The sequence below is a fragment of the Onychostoma macrolepis genome, chromosome 07 (genome assembly GCF_012432095.1).
Source record: "Onychostoma macrolepis isolate SWU-2019 chromosome 07, ASM1243209v1, whole genome shotgun sequence".
NCBI classification, from domain to species: Eukaryota; Metazoa; Chordata; class Actinopteri; order Cypriniformes; family Cyprinidae; genus Onychostoma; species Onychostoma macrolepis.
The window spans coordinates 42,799,149-42,817,218 of record NC_081161.1 but is presented as its reverse complement, the minus strand read 5'-3'; the positions used below and the strand labels follow the sequence as shown (position 1 = coordinate 42,817,218).

The 18,070-nt window shown below is 36.3% G+C and overlaps 1 protein-coding gene and 1 long non-coding RNA gene across 2 annotated transcripts; both read right to left on the bottom strand.

The window, feature by feature from the left end:
- On the bottom strand, positions 1-1,733 carry LOC131544870 (uncharacterized). Its single transcript, XR_009272260.1, has 2 exons — positions 1,285-1,733; positions 1-1,117 (listed from the first exon to the last, which is right to left on the bottom strand). It is a non-coding gene; the product is annotated as an uncharacterized LOC131544870 (long non-coding RNA).
- A 1,457-nt stretch (positions 1,734-3,190) lies between these two features.
- mfap3l (microfibril associated protein 3 like) lies at positions 3,191-17,658 on the bottom strand. Its single transcript, XM_058783307.1, has 3 exons — positions 17,378-17,658; positions 16,084-16,500; positions 3,191-5,832 (listed from the first exon to the last, which is right to left on the bottom strand). Exons 2-3 carry the CDS (start codon positions 16,403-16,405, stop codon positions 4,910-4,912), a joined length of 1,245 nt encoding a protein of 414 aa, XP_058639290.1. The 5' UTR covers positions 16,406-16,500; positions 17,378-17,658; the 3' UTR covers positions 3,191-4,909.
- Positions 17,659-18,070: the final 412 nt, after the last annotated feature.

Sequence of the window (18,070 nt, the reverse complement as noted above, 5' to 3'; positions counted from 1 at the left end):
TTGGATGTGAAGTTTCAGGCAGTACATGAGTATCATTTTATCAGCGTCTGGCCGCTCAAAGGGACTTGTCCAGAGGAATCCTCTCTCATTTTAATGGGTTTTCAGAAGAGCTTTCAGCCTCGTTTCATCTGCAAATGTTTTGCTCTCTGAACATGTAAATGGATCATCGCAGTGTTTGTGCAGGTGCTCTGGACGGGGAAATGATACCACATGCAACAGTACTGTCTCTCTAACCGGTTTATTAAGGACTTTATAGTCTGTCAGTCCATATAAACATCAGAATGCATTTTAAAGTGGCCCTTATTATGACGACAGCTAATCGTTACTTAAGTCTTTACCACATTCAGATAAGGTCTATAATATTTGGAGAAAGCATGTGTTAGCATTTGCTCATAGGCAGTCAGTTCTCAAGATTTTTATTATAGATTTTATTTTTTTTAAAAGAGGTTTGGTAATGTGACATAAATGTTTGATTTGGTTGCACAGAGACACTCCTCCCATACGAAAGGCAAATTGTTTAAAGTGTTCATTTCCTTCCACAATTTCCAATCTAAAAGTTTCTTTTAAAATTTGGGGGTCAACAATATTATGCACATGCTAAATATCATTCTAGGAATATCTGTTATGTAACATGCGTTGCCTTAATCAAAATTGCTCATTAACTACAACAGAATTTTGGTATTAAAAAGTGCACAGACGTAATATCCACTCTTTGGAGTCTTGCTTTTAGTTTTTATTTGTAATATAAAACCTTGTCTGTATGTGTTTGATGAATGTTTGGCAGGCTTTACATGTACATGGTAATGCTTGTTTGAAACCTGTAATGAATTTCAAAATGACAAATGTCCTTGTTAAAAATTCAAAGTTTTTATGAGTCACATCAAAATGCTTACCGTACTGAGTATGGTTTCTCTCCTGTAAGCATGGCTCCTGAGGTTTCCAGCTCAAGTGCGAATAGTTCATGGATGCACGTTATTCCAAAGAAAAACTGGTCTTCATAATCTTGACTCAAGATTCACTTCTTCCTCTGAAACGACTTTCCTTCTCGGCTTACTTTATCGTAATGGCAGGAATAATCTCCATTTACCTTTAACCACCGATCTGCTTCGAGAAACAACTAACAAAACAAAATTACGTTACATAAATATTGTTGAATCCAGTCGATTCCAAATCAACATATCAAGTTCTGTCCTACATTTCATTGAAAAGATCTTCTACCTACATAATTTTGTAATTATCCCGAGACAGTAATTAGCTGTTGTGAGTCCAAAGTATGTCACTTACATGGTTTTCTATGATTCCGTGATTATCCTGAGACAGGCCCTACTTCATTTGCCGTTGTGATTTAAAAGTGCTGTATGTAGGATTTTGACTCTACTAAAGCATACAAATACCATAATATGTTTGCAGATATTTAAGAAACATGCTAAGTTAACATACTTGTTCATCTGAAAAACAATTCTACAGTCAGTTTTTCTCTTTGAAAATGTGTATTCCGGCCCTGAATGTCTGTGTTTGTTATGGTTTGTAAAACCCGCCCACTGCCAGTTTACCCAATTGTATTTCGGCACCGCGGGTTGCCAGTTGGCGGAAAACACAGCGTATTTAACTTCAATCATCGGCATGGTCGCTCGTTCCTTTTAGTGTCGTTAATCTGGCAACCTGCGCGTGCGTCAAGTCTGAGGAGGAGGGGCCGGGTGAAAAAAACCGTCTCCAATATTTTGAATTTGGACTGCAATACCTAGTTCAACCACTGGGTGTCAATCCTACATACAGCACCTTTAAAAATACTTAAAGGTCCCCATGACATGCTGCTTTTTGGATGCTTTTATATAGGCCTAAGTGGTCCCTAATATTGTATCTGAAGTCTGTTTCCCGAAATTCAGCCTTGGTGCAGAATTTCAGCCACTATGAGCCAGTCCCACAATGAGCTTTCCTTAGGACGTGCCGTTCTGGTGTCTGTAGCTTTAAGGACGAGAGAGGCGGGGCAAGGTGGAGGGTGGGGGTGTGGCCTTAACCAGCTTGCGCTACCATGCGCTAATGTTGACAGTGGATGTATCGCAATGGCTCATAGACACGCAGTCCTTCAAGCTTTTCAGTTTGACCCAGAATCTGATCCGGATGGAGAAGCACAGGATGAAGAAGCTGCAACTCAGCGGCTACAGCAGGACGTCTCCGAATGGTTAGTTTAAAATATTGTGTCTGGATACGGTACTTTAGTTGGCTTATGTATGCTGTTACAGTTATTATCATGTAGCTAATGCTAGCCATAGAGTCGGATGAAGGAACTAAAAAAATACTTCGGTGTTCATTTGTATATCCAAACACTGAGCAACTATCATGCTTCGCTCGTTTGCAAGCCATGATGTCTCTCGAGGAAAAAAAAATATTGCGCTCGCCTCGCAAGGTAGTAGCTCATTTTCTCATGGGCGCCATCCCAGTCTGTTTATGCGCACGCGCTGCTGGAGTCAGTGGCGGGAAAATGTTAACGGCATTTTACGTAAGGTTAACTTATGGTTGATATTTACATATAATTATAATACATACGTAATTATAAATTACATACTTTTAGTTTAGTTGTTTTTTAATTGCTGCTCAATAAATTAAATTTAATTTAAATGATATTTTATTCCCTTAATTTGCGAATCCATTCTGTATGACTGCAGTCTTACAACCGCAAGTCTAATAAAACATTTTACCTAAATTATATTTTAAAAAGTCTACTTGTCTTGGAGCAACATGAGGGAAAGTAAATAATTGTTAATTTTAAATTTTGCATTAACTATTCCTTCAAATCAGACGCATTCATTCACATGATGCAAATCAACAAGCACAAACTCGATCAAGGCCGAGTTCAACAATGCATTCAGCTCAGTACTTACTAATGCACTTCAAATATTTGAATAGAAACCTTGTTTTATTCAAGCATTTCAACACTTGAATATCCAACACCATTTCAGCATGGCTGTTGTGAACTGAAAACAACTTATTTGAAGGCTAACTTCAAAATCTGCGTCAATATAATTCCAAAGTTTGAGTGGAAAAGAGGAAAAACACACGACATTGTTCTTCAAACAACATAAAATGATCCGCAAATGATCAACAAGTGCCTACAAGGAGTTATGATGATATTTTGATGATACAAAGGCTTATTAAAAAGATCTGAGTGAATGAAGACAAACACAGGGAATCATGGGTACACAGCAGCTTTATTTCACTACTTATAAAACAGCGTTTTGAAGAGCACCATGGTCATCTCTTTCTCTGGCAATCCTGACCAGGAACACTCATAATGACTAGTGCTTAACCTGTTTAGCTATATCAGCAGTGCAGCGGACTGCTAGGTTACTCTGGATTTAGAGCCCCATTACATTGAAGAATTCTAACTTGTTTGCACTGAAACTAAAAAGTGAGCCTTTTTAAGAAGCAAGACTATATAGGTCCAGTGTTTCTGGGACATCAGAAGAGATTGAACATTATTATCGGGGCTCTGTTATAAAGAACTCTCTGTTGGATCCTCAAAAAGACTGGTTAAAATATAACAAAAACACTCGAAAGAAAGAAACCTAGCTGTGCGTCTGAAATCAAAAGTAACACTTACTGTAGTACTACTAGTAAAGTAATAATACTATCATTAATTACAGTAACAGTATAAAGACTCCAGTGGAAACTCAACTGAATAAAATGCCTCGTAATCTCAAACTGAAATTTCTACAATGCTATTCAGTGTCGATGCCGTGTTTACCTGACAGATGATAAATAACACATAGCAGACAAGATCACGCAAACAAAAGTTTTGTCTCTCCGAGTCCAGCATTGAAAACAGATCGACATGCATTCTTCATGCATAACAAGAGGGAGAGACTTCTGACATATTTTCAAAAATGTTGGATTTCTATTGAATGAAAAATGCACTTCAGCCTCAGACGGTGTAAGTGTTTTACTTTCAGCCAAATGTATTAATCAGTCGTGCGTTCTCGTTTATTCGTGAAATGGATAATCCGAAACTACATCCAACAGAACTACTTTATGTCTGATGATTAAGATGTGTCCTTTGTATCCCTCAAGAGCCCTAGTTTCTGGAAACTATTAAAAATAAATAAATCATGGGCAAACCTGGATTTTCTAAATAAATGGAGAACTTCGCCCAAAATACATTAAGCTTAAGTATTCATTGTCATGGGAAATATAACTTAAACAGGTCTATCTCACAAAGAAATGACGAGGCTATATTTTACCCCAAAATTTACGGAAAAATTTTTGCATAAAAGAAAATTAACCATTTTTAAGACTATTAATAATTTTTGGGGATTGTGATATGATTTTAGGCAAATTTTGCCTCCAAAATATTACTGTAATGCAAAAAAAATTATATATTTTTCAAATATTTTTACTTTTTTTATATATAATTGCAAAACAGTACGAACAATTATTCTGTTCCGTTTTAATTGAAACCAACCTAAATTAAATTCAGTCATCACAAATACAACCAAGATGTATAATTGAACGAATATTGAGCATTTAACTTTTGTGGAAAAAAATTAATAATAATAAAAAATAATTAATTGTACAGTAATGAGAACACTTTATGAATTACAGTAGCTTCTAAAAATTGAGGGTTAATCTCATTCAAATATCACAATGCAGTCTAGAAACTACGGAAAATGGGCTTTATTTTCTTTACGCAAAATACAATTTCTCTTCCACCCCCCCCCCCCCCAATTAATTTTAAGGTAAAATATGACCCAGAAATATGAGTTTTGCGAGATTCACCCAAACACAAATGAAGCTATTCTTCATCTTTCCTAAGATGACTAATAGAAAGCAACTACTGAGAAGAAAAACAAATCTTGACCTTTTCGTTTCCCAAGAAAATGCATAGCGAGGTCATTATCCTTCCCTCAGGATATTACACATGGCTTTCATAAGTGACTTGGGTTTTCTGTGCAGCATCACCCCCTTGTACAGAATCACCCCCTTGTACAGAATCACCCCCTTGTACAGACTCCGCCTGGTTTTCGTTCTCCTCAGACTCCTCCTCCAGGGGCAGCTGAGCCAATGGTGGTGGAGAGGAGACAACTTTGGGAGGAGGCGGAGCTTCCATGTTACAGCATCCTGCTGCAGCTAACGGTGGATGAACCGAAACCTGAATGGCTATGTGTTGAGGCTGCTCGTGAAGCGACGCGTCATCCGAGTCCGCGGCGGGAGAATCGCTGCGCTCCCGCTCCCTCGCCCGCTCTCTTTCACGCAAGATAGTGAAAACATCGTCGGAAGTGCTGGCAGCTGCCTCGCCGTGACTCTCAGGTGCTTGTCGGACAAAAGTGTGTCTCATTTCCTCCACGCCGACGACCTCGAGGATCTCCTCCATGAAGGTGCGGCAGTTCATGATCAGCGGCGGGAGCGGTATGCTACGCGCTAACTCCTCGATGTAGCGCGCGAACTCCATGGTCTTGAACTGTGTGACCTTCGCCAGCTCCAGCGTTTTTGCTGAGGTAATGATAGGAATTCGCTTCGCAATCTCAAAGGCCTTTTGGAGCTTTTCCGCGCCTTCCGTGCGGAAGAACTCATTGATGGCCTTCTCAGTTTTCTTCAGATGGCTGCTCATCATGCAAAGGCGAGTGATGTTCATAATCATGATGATGGTAAAGGTCACCAGACACACCACCATGTAGTACACGCCCATATCTCCGTTGGTGAAGACCACGCGCAGCGTCACCGTGCAGTTGGCCTTGCCATGTGTGTTGGAGGCCATGCAGGTGTATTTGCCGCGGTCTGCGAATGTGATGCTGGTGATGTTGAGGACGCCATTATCCAGAATCCACCATTTACCATCTGCAGAAAAAGACAGAGAAAAATCCCTTATTGAAGACTGAAAGTTTCTTTTTTTCCATTAAAAACAGAGTAAACTTGAGTGAAATCCAAAAACGTTTACAACAAAATGTTACCAATTCATAAAAATTTGGCATAGTCTACTCCATTGTCTTCTTACAGTGCGTTCAAGTCAAGATCGTATTTAAGAGTTAAATGTACATAAATGTCACCACAAAGTTTAATTAAGAGTGGTAAATTTATCGTAAATTACCCAACTTTATGAGTTGGGGGTGTGTCAGTGAGAAAACATGGCGAAAGCAATGGATAAATCTGTATAAATGGTAAATTTGTTCAAATAAATACTTTTTTTTTTTTTTCCTTTTACAATAAAACCATTTAAGTTGCATGTACAAATTACCATAGTACTGCACAATATCAACAGAAAATATAATGATTCAATTTAGAGCAGTAATACAGTGTTTCCCCTGCCATTATATTGGGGGGGGGGGGGTTGTTTACTAACGTTACTCATACAGAAGCACGCGTGACGCTCGCAGTGATATTAGTGTCAGCCCTCTCACTAATGAGGACATAAATACATGAAAAACTGCTCTAAGAGTCACTTCATGATCATTTGAGCGAAACTATCCTCATATCATATACATGCAGAAAGGCAAAAGTATTCACAGCAACCCGTCAAAATAAAAGTGTGGTTTAACTTGAAGACATTGCAGCAGAAATATTTTACTATTGTTCGGTAGAATGTACGTAGTAGGCAACTACTAATAAAATTATTAAAACCTTATTTTTAAGGAATAATCATACAATATTGTGTTTTATTTAGTGCTGTCAATCGATTAAAAAATTTAATCGCGTTAATCACAATCGTGGACTGTGATTTATCATGATTAATCACAAACTTAAAATACTAGGATTTACCTGTAAATGTGTTGAAAAAGAAATGCATGACAAACTAGTTTAAGGAAACAGAACCTTTCACACTTCCGCCAGGTATGAGACATAATCCTTATTATTCTTTTATCATTATTCTTTTGTTTTTATTCAGCCATTATCAGCCTTTAAACTGGCAATAAAACGTTTACCAAGCCACATCGCTTCAATCCCAGTATACATTTACCCAACTATTATCAAAAGTAATTCTAAATAAATACAACAAAACATTTATGTTGACAACATGACAAAATGCATTATGAAGAAGAATTGGACCTGTTCTGCAGCTGCATTAGAGCTAATATTAGCATCATGCTACATAAGACAATTTATGATATTAATAGTACACTTTTACTCAGAACTCACTTCAAACCACCATCGAGTGTTTGTAATAACTTCCTTTTGCGATCACATGTTGAATTTGGTCGTTTACTGTTGTTAAAATATGCTATTTATATCCTTTTATATCGCTGCACAAATTAGCATTTCAGATGTACACATTCAATCTCAAAAAAAATCACATACAGACCATATCCTATCGTAATCATGTGTTTATTATCTTATATAATCTATATGGCTGTTGTCATGTTTATTTCTGCTGCTCTGCTGAAACTCACGTTGTTTGTGATGTTATAATCACCTCTCCGATCTTAAGTTGCCAGGGATACATTCCAAGTATAATACACATTAGTAAAAGGATCTATTTTAATTGTTATTTGTTTATATACACTTTGGTGCATTATAAAAGTAGCCCAAAAACCGCAACCCATGGCTCTGTAATTTTTCCCGCGACTGTATTTTCAAAATAGCCCACTTGTGCCGTTACCCTGGCAACACTGGTTCGCTGCACCCTCATCACACAATGATAGATAACCTTCCGCGCTGCGATGACGGGAAGAAGTTGGGGTCAAACCTTATCAAGAGATTAATTTGCGTTACAAAAATGTACGCGTAAAATTTTTTTGATTAAATCGCATGCGTTAACGTTGACACCCCTAGTTTTAATGTTTTAATTGTAATATTAAATCCCCTTTATTTTCCAAAAAATAAAATGTTTAATTTTCATTAAATAAAAGATCAATTAAATGACTGTTTTATGCCTTAAAAACGTAAATACACAACACACAATTTCTGAGGAAAAAAATCATAAGGTTATTGTAAGAATAAATGAAATTTGTTTTTATGCCTTCAAATAATTAGGGTAAACATACCCATTAAGCACACTTCCATATTTGAGCTCAGATTATAAAAAGAAAAAATAATTTATCCTACTTGATGTCTTAACCAATTGATGTGTTTGTTACTATATTCCTCCTATAATTTCAAGTCAATCAGATCATTGCACACTGAGATACGAGTCTCCATGTGTTCACACCAGTGGGGATTTCTTTAAGACTGCAAGGGAAGCTCGGCTTCCCCTATAATGTCAAAAAATTAATGGCCAAGTATGTACTATTGTGTTAACATTTTATTGACTAAAAATGCGTTAGAACACGTTCATCTCGAAGACGAGTTCATTCAGAAGCAGCTACATATAGCAGGTCGGACTCGATTTCCTTCTCATACATTCCCGTAGCGTCAGTGTATTTCTCTGTTGAAGCCGAGCGTCCATTGACTTCAATGGGGCTGCTTTGAACATTTTTTTTCAGTTCTTCCAAACTAGACGGTCATTGGATAAATGCTGCGATTATGTCCCGCCCACAGACACTCAGCGTCTCTGGGGGTGAATGGAGGAGTGGGCTGGCCTGGACTCCGGGCTTCTGCGTGATGATTGGAGGATCTGATCTTCTTTTGATTGACAGCGATTTTGTACTATAAAAAGTCGCTGACGCTGAAGCTATTCGAGCTCAGTCCCATCGCGGCTTTGCACTTGGTTCTTATCAATCATTATATATTTTTTTATTATTCATTTATAATGTTATGTTTTAATATACATGCTGCTAACTCAGAAATTTCAAGATATGCGACCAAAAAATGCTCCTGACACTTTGGCAACACGACACGAGCAAGAGTGCTGTTTTTGTTTCGTTTCTGTGTTTGATCCAAATCCGCGTTGATTTGGGAGAATCACTGATTCACTGAGCCATTCATAAAAACAGTCATTTGATTCGCTCCTGAAGGATTCAGCCGTTTTGAAAGAATCATTTGAATGACTCAGTGATTCAATCACGAACTTCTGCCACCTGCTGGCCGTTTTTAAGTTTCCCGTCTAAAAGTAGGCATATTACATTATTTTCCAACATATTTCTATATTCAGAATTTAGTATTTAACGCCTAGTTGGTACGACAGAGTCACAGAGCATTTTCTTGAAAAGGAACGTAGGGCAGGATTTACGTATAAATAAATGGACAATTTTTATGATGTAGGCCGAAAATGAGCTTCCCCTCTTTGAAAGACCAGCAGCCGCCATTGGTTCACACTGTCTGGCGGCCATTTTGAAAGCTATCTGAAAACCTTCACCAAAAGAGGAGCCCCTTAAATGTGTGGTTTTTAGATGTTTAAGCCTTTATTTTGGGTACGTTTCACTACTTATTGTAAAATTAAGATATTAATGTTCAGACTTTTGCATATTATAACATGGAACTTGGATGTGGGAAATAATTACAGTTAGATCCAAAAGATAGTTTTAGCAACACAGCGCAGATGCTACAGAACACAGTTAGCTGACTAGCTGTATAAGATTGTGTGCTACGCTAACATATTACTTCACAGGCATTACTGGCTTGCACTTTTACATCCATAATATTATAAATTGTCAGTTTATTGCTAGTCTGTCTTTTAAAGATTTCATATTATTTTAAGGTGAGCTTAAAGTGTACACAACTATGAAAATCACACAACTTCAGCGTGACATCAGTAAGAAAAAGTATAATTTCATAGATATTGTTAATAATAGTTGTTCATGTTAAAATATGTATGAACTTAATACATAATCTAGATTATTTAATTTGTAAAATCTTGTCATTTTAATAAATATTACATGAAATTTATCAAAAAATGTTGTTGCTCCAATTAAGCTCAGTGTGCTCTCTTTAAGCTCTTCCACATTGAAGATGTCTATGTAAATACTTCATAAACAGACTTTAAATATTAACTGATGGTTGTCACTTTAAGTTAATCTGTATAAAATGGTTAATAACTTATTTTCACAGCTTTAAGAAGACAAAATCTAGACGTAACTATAGTTTATGCCCATGTCATCCATTCAATGAAGGAGCCATCAGAAACCTGTCATATCTGTCCAGGAAAAAAGCGACTAAAGGCTGGAATACACTACATGACTTTTAAAATTTAAACAGATTTTTAAAACACCAGTGTATGATGTGATCCTCAGTCGTTTAGTGTATGATGGCCAGTTTTCCTTTGTGATTATTACAAGTCTGGGCATCATACACCAAACGAATGAGGATCACACACTAACAGGCCTTCAAGTTGTTCCGATCACAACAAACTCATCCAGAAACGTGAGCATTGTTGCTAGGAGACACGTGAAATGAAATGAACACAATATGTATTCTAGAATCTGCTGAAAAGATCAAACATGTTTGATCTCCTCCAACTGGGTGGAGTCAAAGTCTGAAGCTAAAAAAATTGGAATCTGTGACCATCATACAATTATTCTTTAAAAAGGTTGTTTAAAATAAACATGATGTGAGCTTATCGGGAACAGGGGTGTGTTTAAAGGATACAAAGATGACGTATATCTCAATTGAAATGCTTTTGTCATTTAAAATAAAATTAAATATTTGTGTGCTAGAGATTATTATATTTTAACATAACTTTTTGTACTGAAACCAATTTCTTGTGCACTAAAAATGTCTCAACGTAGATGTTGGTGAGCTTAATAGGTACGTTTACCCTAGATATGCTAAAACACAGAATTTGGTAACAATAAAACATAAGGTTGGAAAAAATAAAACATTTCATAGCGCCCTAAACAGCCAAAAGCAATAAGCACTAAAATATAGGGCTGGGTATCGATTCAAATGTCCCGATTCGATTCGATTCTCAATTTTTTTTTTTATTATTATTACATTCAGTGAATATAGTTTAAATACAAAAGCTATTGATATTTCTAACAAAATGAACAGTAAACATCAGTTTACAAATAGTGAATTAATAAAAATAAATTAAGAAACACAGGCCTGTATTTTAAACCTATTGTTTTTTTGTATAGGGTCCTTTCTTAAACAATAATAGAGCCCTATAAAATGTTCTTAATTTTTCTGGTAATCAGATGAAGGCATAAAAAAATTAATTTAATTTATCCTAATCAAATGAAAATTAAACCCTTTTATTTTTTGGCAAACAAAGTGCTGCACAACAGGTTTACTGTTAAAATTAAAAAGAAAACAAATGGGATTATTCCTTTAAAAATAAAGATTTATTAATATTTATTAGAAGTAGTAACATTGAGTCTTAAGATTGCTCTTAACGTTAAACTAAACTTTTATTTTGACAGGTTGCCGTGAGGAACTTGCAGCTGCTGTGTATCAAGTGATACGATGGTAGTTTTCTCAAATTAAACTGTAAAATGCTAATGAAATGACTCTCAGAGCAGCAGTGTGTTAATATCATCATATAGTGAGACGGCAGAAGATGAAAACACCGCGAGCGTCGTCCATGCTTTAGTATGTGTGTAGTAAACAAAAGAGTGCGTCGCATCATCCGCCATTCATTCATTCAGGAAATCATGGCGCCCTATGCGTGATATCAAATACTTAATTTCACCTGAGCATTACGAATCACGCGTATGCAGGGGTTAAATTGGGATTTTTTATGTGGGGGGGCTCTATGGTATCGAGCTTATATATATATTTACATTTAGTAATTTAGCAGACACTTTTATCCAAAGCGACTTACAAATGAGGACAATGTAAATATATATGTATTGTGTGTGTATGTGTGTGCGTGCGCGTTTTTGTGACAAAAGAATATAAATATGTATAATGCCAAGGGTATGACAGGCATTACAAGGAGAAGGTCCCCACTTTTCAAAACGCTTATAAATCACACAGAATGGAGTGTATAGCACAAAGTCTCCTGTAAGGGGTAGGTTTACACCTATGGGATGTCCTCACTTTTCACAAAAACAAACGTGTGTATGCGTTTTGTTTTTTTGCAAATAAGATTTATTCTAATGCAATATTCTCATCGGTTTTCTATCAGCTGTGACCTGGCTGTGACATAGGCTATAAATCTGCATGTTTTTTTTTTTTTTACCTTTATAGAGGGCATTTTCCCACTAATCTCATTAACTTTGATTTCAAATTCTTACATTTGATCTATAAATTCAATTATAATAATGTGATTGTTATTATCTACACGTTATCAAATAATTTACACTGAAAAATACAACTACATTAAATTATGAGATACTTTTTTTCTTTTTTAAATTGAATATACAAACAAGAAATGATGGTGGAAATTATACTTTTAAACTAAATTAAAATGCCAGTAGGTGCCAGTAGTGAACATTTAATGAATGAGTCATTGAGTCGTTCATTCAAATGATTCATTCAAACGGCAGATGTTTATGTATGGGCTAATGAATCGGATGGTTGTTTTGAGATGCTCTGTGGTTCCGCCAAAAATGTAAGTGACCTAATATTATTGTATTTGCTCATTGAACCGTTTATAGAACTATTAAACAGTCGTAATGGTGAAAACGTTGAGTGATGTTGCCTAACTAACTGTATTTTAAACATAAAAACTTTCCATTTTGAATTTTTACCTCAGTGTGCTAAGTTTCTGAGTTGCGCGTTCCTCAGCAGCGCAACCTTATACTGTCAATAGATGCATTATATACAGTAGCTATATCCACTATTCGCCACTTACTCTAAATGTAATCAAATCTGAATAATACTTGGTGTTTACATAGTTATTTTTGGTTAGTGATGTTTTAATCATGTTACTTGTCTGGCATTAATGAAGCGTTAATGTCGGGCCCTGGAGTCTTTGTGCCGGGGCTCAGCCCCGGACGGCCCCGGCCCAATTTAAACCCTGCGCATATGGCTTTGTTCTTGGTTCTCATCAACAGCATCTCCGCCATGATAAGCACTGAATGAATGACAGGCTTTCTGTTGTAACGTCGCGCATCGGTAAATAAGGGTGACATCTAGTGGAGACGACTAATGATAAGAATCACATTAATCAGATCTCGTTTTAAATGTTTGCTGAAATAAATACCGGACAAGATCGATTCGTGGCTTTTGAGAATCGATATTGAATAGGCGTCATTAAAAAAAAACGATTAATCAAAAATTCAAAAAATTTTGCCCAGCCCTACTAAAATAACTCAAAGCGAAACCTGCAGTTCTGCTCATGGATAGCTAGTTTTTCTTAATATTATCTTCTAAGATCAGAGATCTAGATCTGATGCCAGTAACCCGACAAATGATTAAATCCAGCGATTAACCCATCTGCAAAACTGCTGAAAATGGCAACCCGCTTATCTTGTAAACAGATTCATAAGTGTCAACCAATCACATTAGTGCATGCCAGATCACGATCAAGATGCCAGAACAAATGCTTCCCATTTTTCTAGGTAATATGCATCAGACGTAATAAACAAAAAAATGTGAGAAAGACATCTTGACATTACAACAAAATAAGAAAACTAAATGTTCACACTGAATAAGCGGATAAAGGAGGTTACATGTAAAGTGAAACTGATAAAAGGCAAAAATCTAGGTGTGCAAATCAGGTTTTGCGTAAACAATTTACGACCTTTCCACCAAAGAGAGAACGTAGTTGAAGACATGACTAGACATGCTTCCAAAATAACTGGTGCATGTAAACACCCTTTTTTGTAAACCCAGTTCCTCAAAAATGGAAGTACAAAACAGTTCCGTGAACAATGCAGCCAAGCTTAATCGACTTTGCATAACCCACAGACATGCATTTATATGAAGACATTGATCCAAGGTCAGTTTTTCTGCCTTGTTTGTGCAGAAACTCTTAAACCGTCCACCTAGTCTAAAGGATGCACATACATAATGCACAAGCCGCCGGTGTTTAAAGTGCTGATGGGAATTTATAAACTCCATATCAATAACTCCATTTTTGGCACCAGTCCACCAACGCATTACTTACTGGCAGCAGCCTGAGGTCTTTTAAACGGACCTTTATGAAACAATTCAGCAATGCATTATGTAAGTAAAGTAAAATTATTTTATCTTTAGCTGCTGGCTATTAGCTGTGCAAAGTCAATTGTATGAAATTAAAATGTACTATATTTACTTTCATAATGTGAAATCCTGGTCTTATTGTGAATGAACAACAAATCAAATTAGCTTTCCTTCAGCTGATGTAATCTAGGCCAAAGTGCTGCTTATTTTTAAGAGTGTTAGTAGTATTTCAGGAAGTAGATAGTCCTTTTCAACACAGATTAACGATAGTTAAAATGAAGTTCCACTTCACACTTTTTCTTTTCTTAAATATCCTGTTTCACTGAAATATGACCGTAAAATGGGTTGCAAATACTTAGATAGATGCACTTAATTAATGTTGATGTCAAAGCTAACAACTATGTCAAACCATCCTGGTTACAAAAAATGATTTTGTTTAACAATAGTTCTCCCAAAAATAAATTTTAGCATTACATCACTTGCTCAGCAGTGGATCCTCTGCAGCGAATGGGTGCCGTCAGAATGAGAGTCCAAACAGCTGATAAAAACATCACAATAATCCACACCACTCCAGTCCATAAATAAATGTCTCGTGAAGTGAAAATCTTTATGTTTGTAAGAAACTCATCAAGGTGTATCATTAAGGTGTAATAACTTCAAAACCTTCAGCTAAAATAAAAGTCCATAATCCTAAATAACACATCCTTGAGTGAAAAAGTCCATATAAAAAGTCCTTTCATTAAAATTCATCAACACATATTTGTTTAGAACCGTTTTCACTTGTAAACAGTGCTTGATCTGTGCAAATTTCTCTCCCGATTCAGCCGAGATGACTTTAAGAGGATATAGCATTTTTATGGATTATAGACTCGTATTTTAGCCAGAAACAGTGGTTTGAATTCAAAAACTCCTTAATGATGTATTTGTTTCTTACAAACACAGCTTTTCTTTTCACAAGGCATTAACTGATGGACTGGAGTGGTGTGAATTATTGTGACGTTTTTATCAGTGGTTTGTATTCTTATTCTGACGGCACCCATTCACTGCAGAGCATCCATTGGTGAGCAAATGATGTAATGCTACATTTCTCCAAATTTGTTCTGATGAACAAACATCCACATCTTGGATGACCTGAGGGTGAGAACATTTTCAGCAAATTTTCATTTTTTGGGTGAACTATTCCTTCACTATATATTGAAGCCTGTGGTGTCATTCTCTTCATAAATGCTGTGCAAGATGAACCCCGCTGAACGGTCTTTAGTTCACACTAATCTTCACACAGTAACACACCCTGTCCAATTCACTCCCCAGGCTGAATAGCAGAAATGTTTCCATGTCACTTCAGTAAAAGCATTGTTATTATTTTTCATTAACTAAGCTTGCACGACACCATCAGTAATCCTCCAAAAGTCACTCATCAGGAACTCGTGAGTCTATAACACTCCAGCTGGGAATGACTGAGTCACGTTTTATATTACCAGATTTAAAGATCAAATCGTTGCATAACAGATTAATCTCAAATCTCAAAAAGAGTGGATGTAATAAATGATAATGGAAAATATCCACTGTGGTCATTCCCAAAATAAATAAAACATTAAGCGTTTGTGTTATATATATATATATATATATATATAAATAAAAGAAATCCTAAAAATCAGCACAAACCCCTATAACATGTTAAAGGAATTTGCATCAGAATATTAGAATGATTTCCGAAGGATCATGTGACACTGAAGACTGGAGTAATGATGCTGAAAATTCAGCTTTGATCACAGGAATCAATTACATTTTAAAATATATTAAAATAGAAAACTGTTAATTAAATTGTAATATTTTACATTATTACTGTTTTACTGTATTTTATATCAAATTAATGCAAGGGGGAATCATACAGACCCAAAACTTTTGGATGCTAATGTAATAATTAAATTATTCGTTTTGTTGTACATACTCACAAACCCAATAGGAAGCCTTTACACTAAATTGAACACTACCTGCTATACACGATTATAATGGAAGTAAACTCATTACATGACGTGCGTATCGTACGGGAACAGTAGATCAGATTCATATTTAGTGTAAATGGATTACACCGACAGAATCAAATGAAGGTATAAAGTGACCAAGTGTAGGTCCAGTGATATATGAGAATGCATTGGTGTCTGAAGGTGATTTTTACAGTAAACGTACCACTTTTCTCAGTGTCAAGCAGGTGTCCGTGCGAGTTGAACCACTGGATGTTTGGAAAGGGGTCGCCGGTGATATTACAGTCAATTAAAGCACAGTTCCCCTCACGGGCGATGATCTGGCTTACTTTGGTGAGTACCAGGGGAACCGAGCCACCTCCATCTGCCTCGGTCCCATTCTCTCTTCCGTCTCCATCCACTGCTGAGATGTTCAAAGCCTCTGTCGCACAGAAACTAATCATGGACGCTAAATAAATGATCACGTATCCGTTGGCCTTGTTCATTTTCTCTGGCTTTCTGTAACAACCCTCAGGATGAGATGTCATTCTCCACCGGTCCTCATGTTACAGTCACTGGTTATCTGCAAGCTGGCAGAGAACGCAAACCACCGGTGTACATGGTCCTTCCAGCAGATGCATCACTGAAAAGACAAAATAAAGAGAGAAAAATTCATGAAAACATACTTGATTTGTCAGAATGACATAAGGGCTTTTATCTCAAGTTCAGCACACAGAAGCTGTGACTCCTCCTCCTCCTGTGACCTCATCAAACAAAATGTGCAAAAATAAGAAATGACTCATACTTGCAAAGCGGAAATAATAAAATAATGGTTAAAAGGTCAAATAAAGCCATTTAATAGTCTTAATTTTTGACACGTCTCATATTTAATCTCTATTTGACGTTTACTGTACATTCAAACCATTTGCAACCTTAATACTATTGCATTCGTGAAGAAAATGAAAAGAAAACAAGCTTTAAAAGGACATAAATACATGTTAATATGACATAACGTTACATGAAAACAAATGGTAACCCACGTATTAACGTTAATCTACTGTCATTTCAAAAGCTTTAACGCGCAACAAATCGATAGATTTACTAAACATTAAAGTATAAACCAACCAAGACAAGGTTTATGATGTTTTACAGTGATATCCACACAGTCTTGATGCCTAAAGCATATCTGACACGTTAAAATGTGTTGCAAACATCTCGAGCTAACAACGGCTAACTAACGTTAGTCATATGACGGGGTCACCATCCGCAACGGAAGACGCACAAAATACAAATTTTAACACATTCATCGGCTTTAACCATTACAATTCAACATTTAGAAATGAAATAGCAGCTAAAGTTTACATATATTCCACATGAATGTTAAAAAACCGTCGCATAACCTCTGAATACGCCGCTAACGTTAGCCTGATAGCCAAAAACAGCCGCGTTTCCTTTTGTTAAATTTTGCTAAACGGTTACAAATGCGGCGATATTTGCGCGATTAACAGCGTAATACTTACAGCATTATGTTCCCCGCTGTTATTATCTCTCGATGTTCGTCCTGAAACGTTAACTGTCGACGCTCCTCTGAGGATCTGGGTCTGGTTTTAACTGTGACTTGACTGCGAATCAGGACCCAAAAATCTCTTGAGACATTCGTGACGGTCCTCAAATAGATGTACTGTGAATGAAATACGACAGATAGGATCGAGTAAAGCGTTATGTTCGGTCTTTAAACCCCTCCTATCATCTCTGCCTATCTGCTTTCTATTCCTCCCCAATCTTTTTTTCCCTTTTCACTCGACTGACCCAGTTTTTCCAGTAATTGGTTGTGAATTTGAGCTAATTTCGTCACCCAGTTTGGTTTATTTCCTCAGTTAACAGTAAATGTGCAGTAAATGTGAAATATTTTCCTTATGAAAGGGACAGGAGTGACAGTATAATACTATAATGTGACCCTGGACCACAAAACCAGAAATAAGAGTCAATTTTTCATCTGAAAGCTGAATAAATAAACTTTTCATTAATGTATGGTTTGTTATGATTGGACAATATTTGGCTGAGATACAACTATTTGAAAATCTGGAATCTGAGGGTGCAAAAAAAAAAATCAAAATATTGATTCTTAGCAATGCATATTACTGATCAGAAATTGTTTTGATATATTTACAGTAGAAAATTTACAAAATATCTTAATGGAAGATGATCTTTAC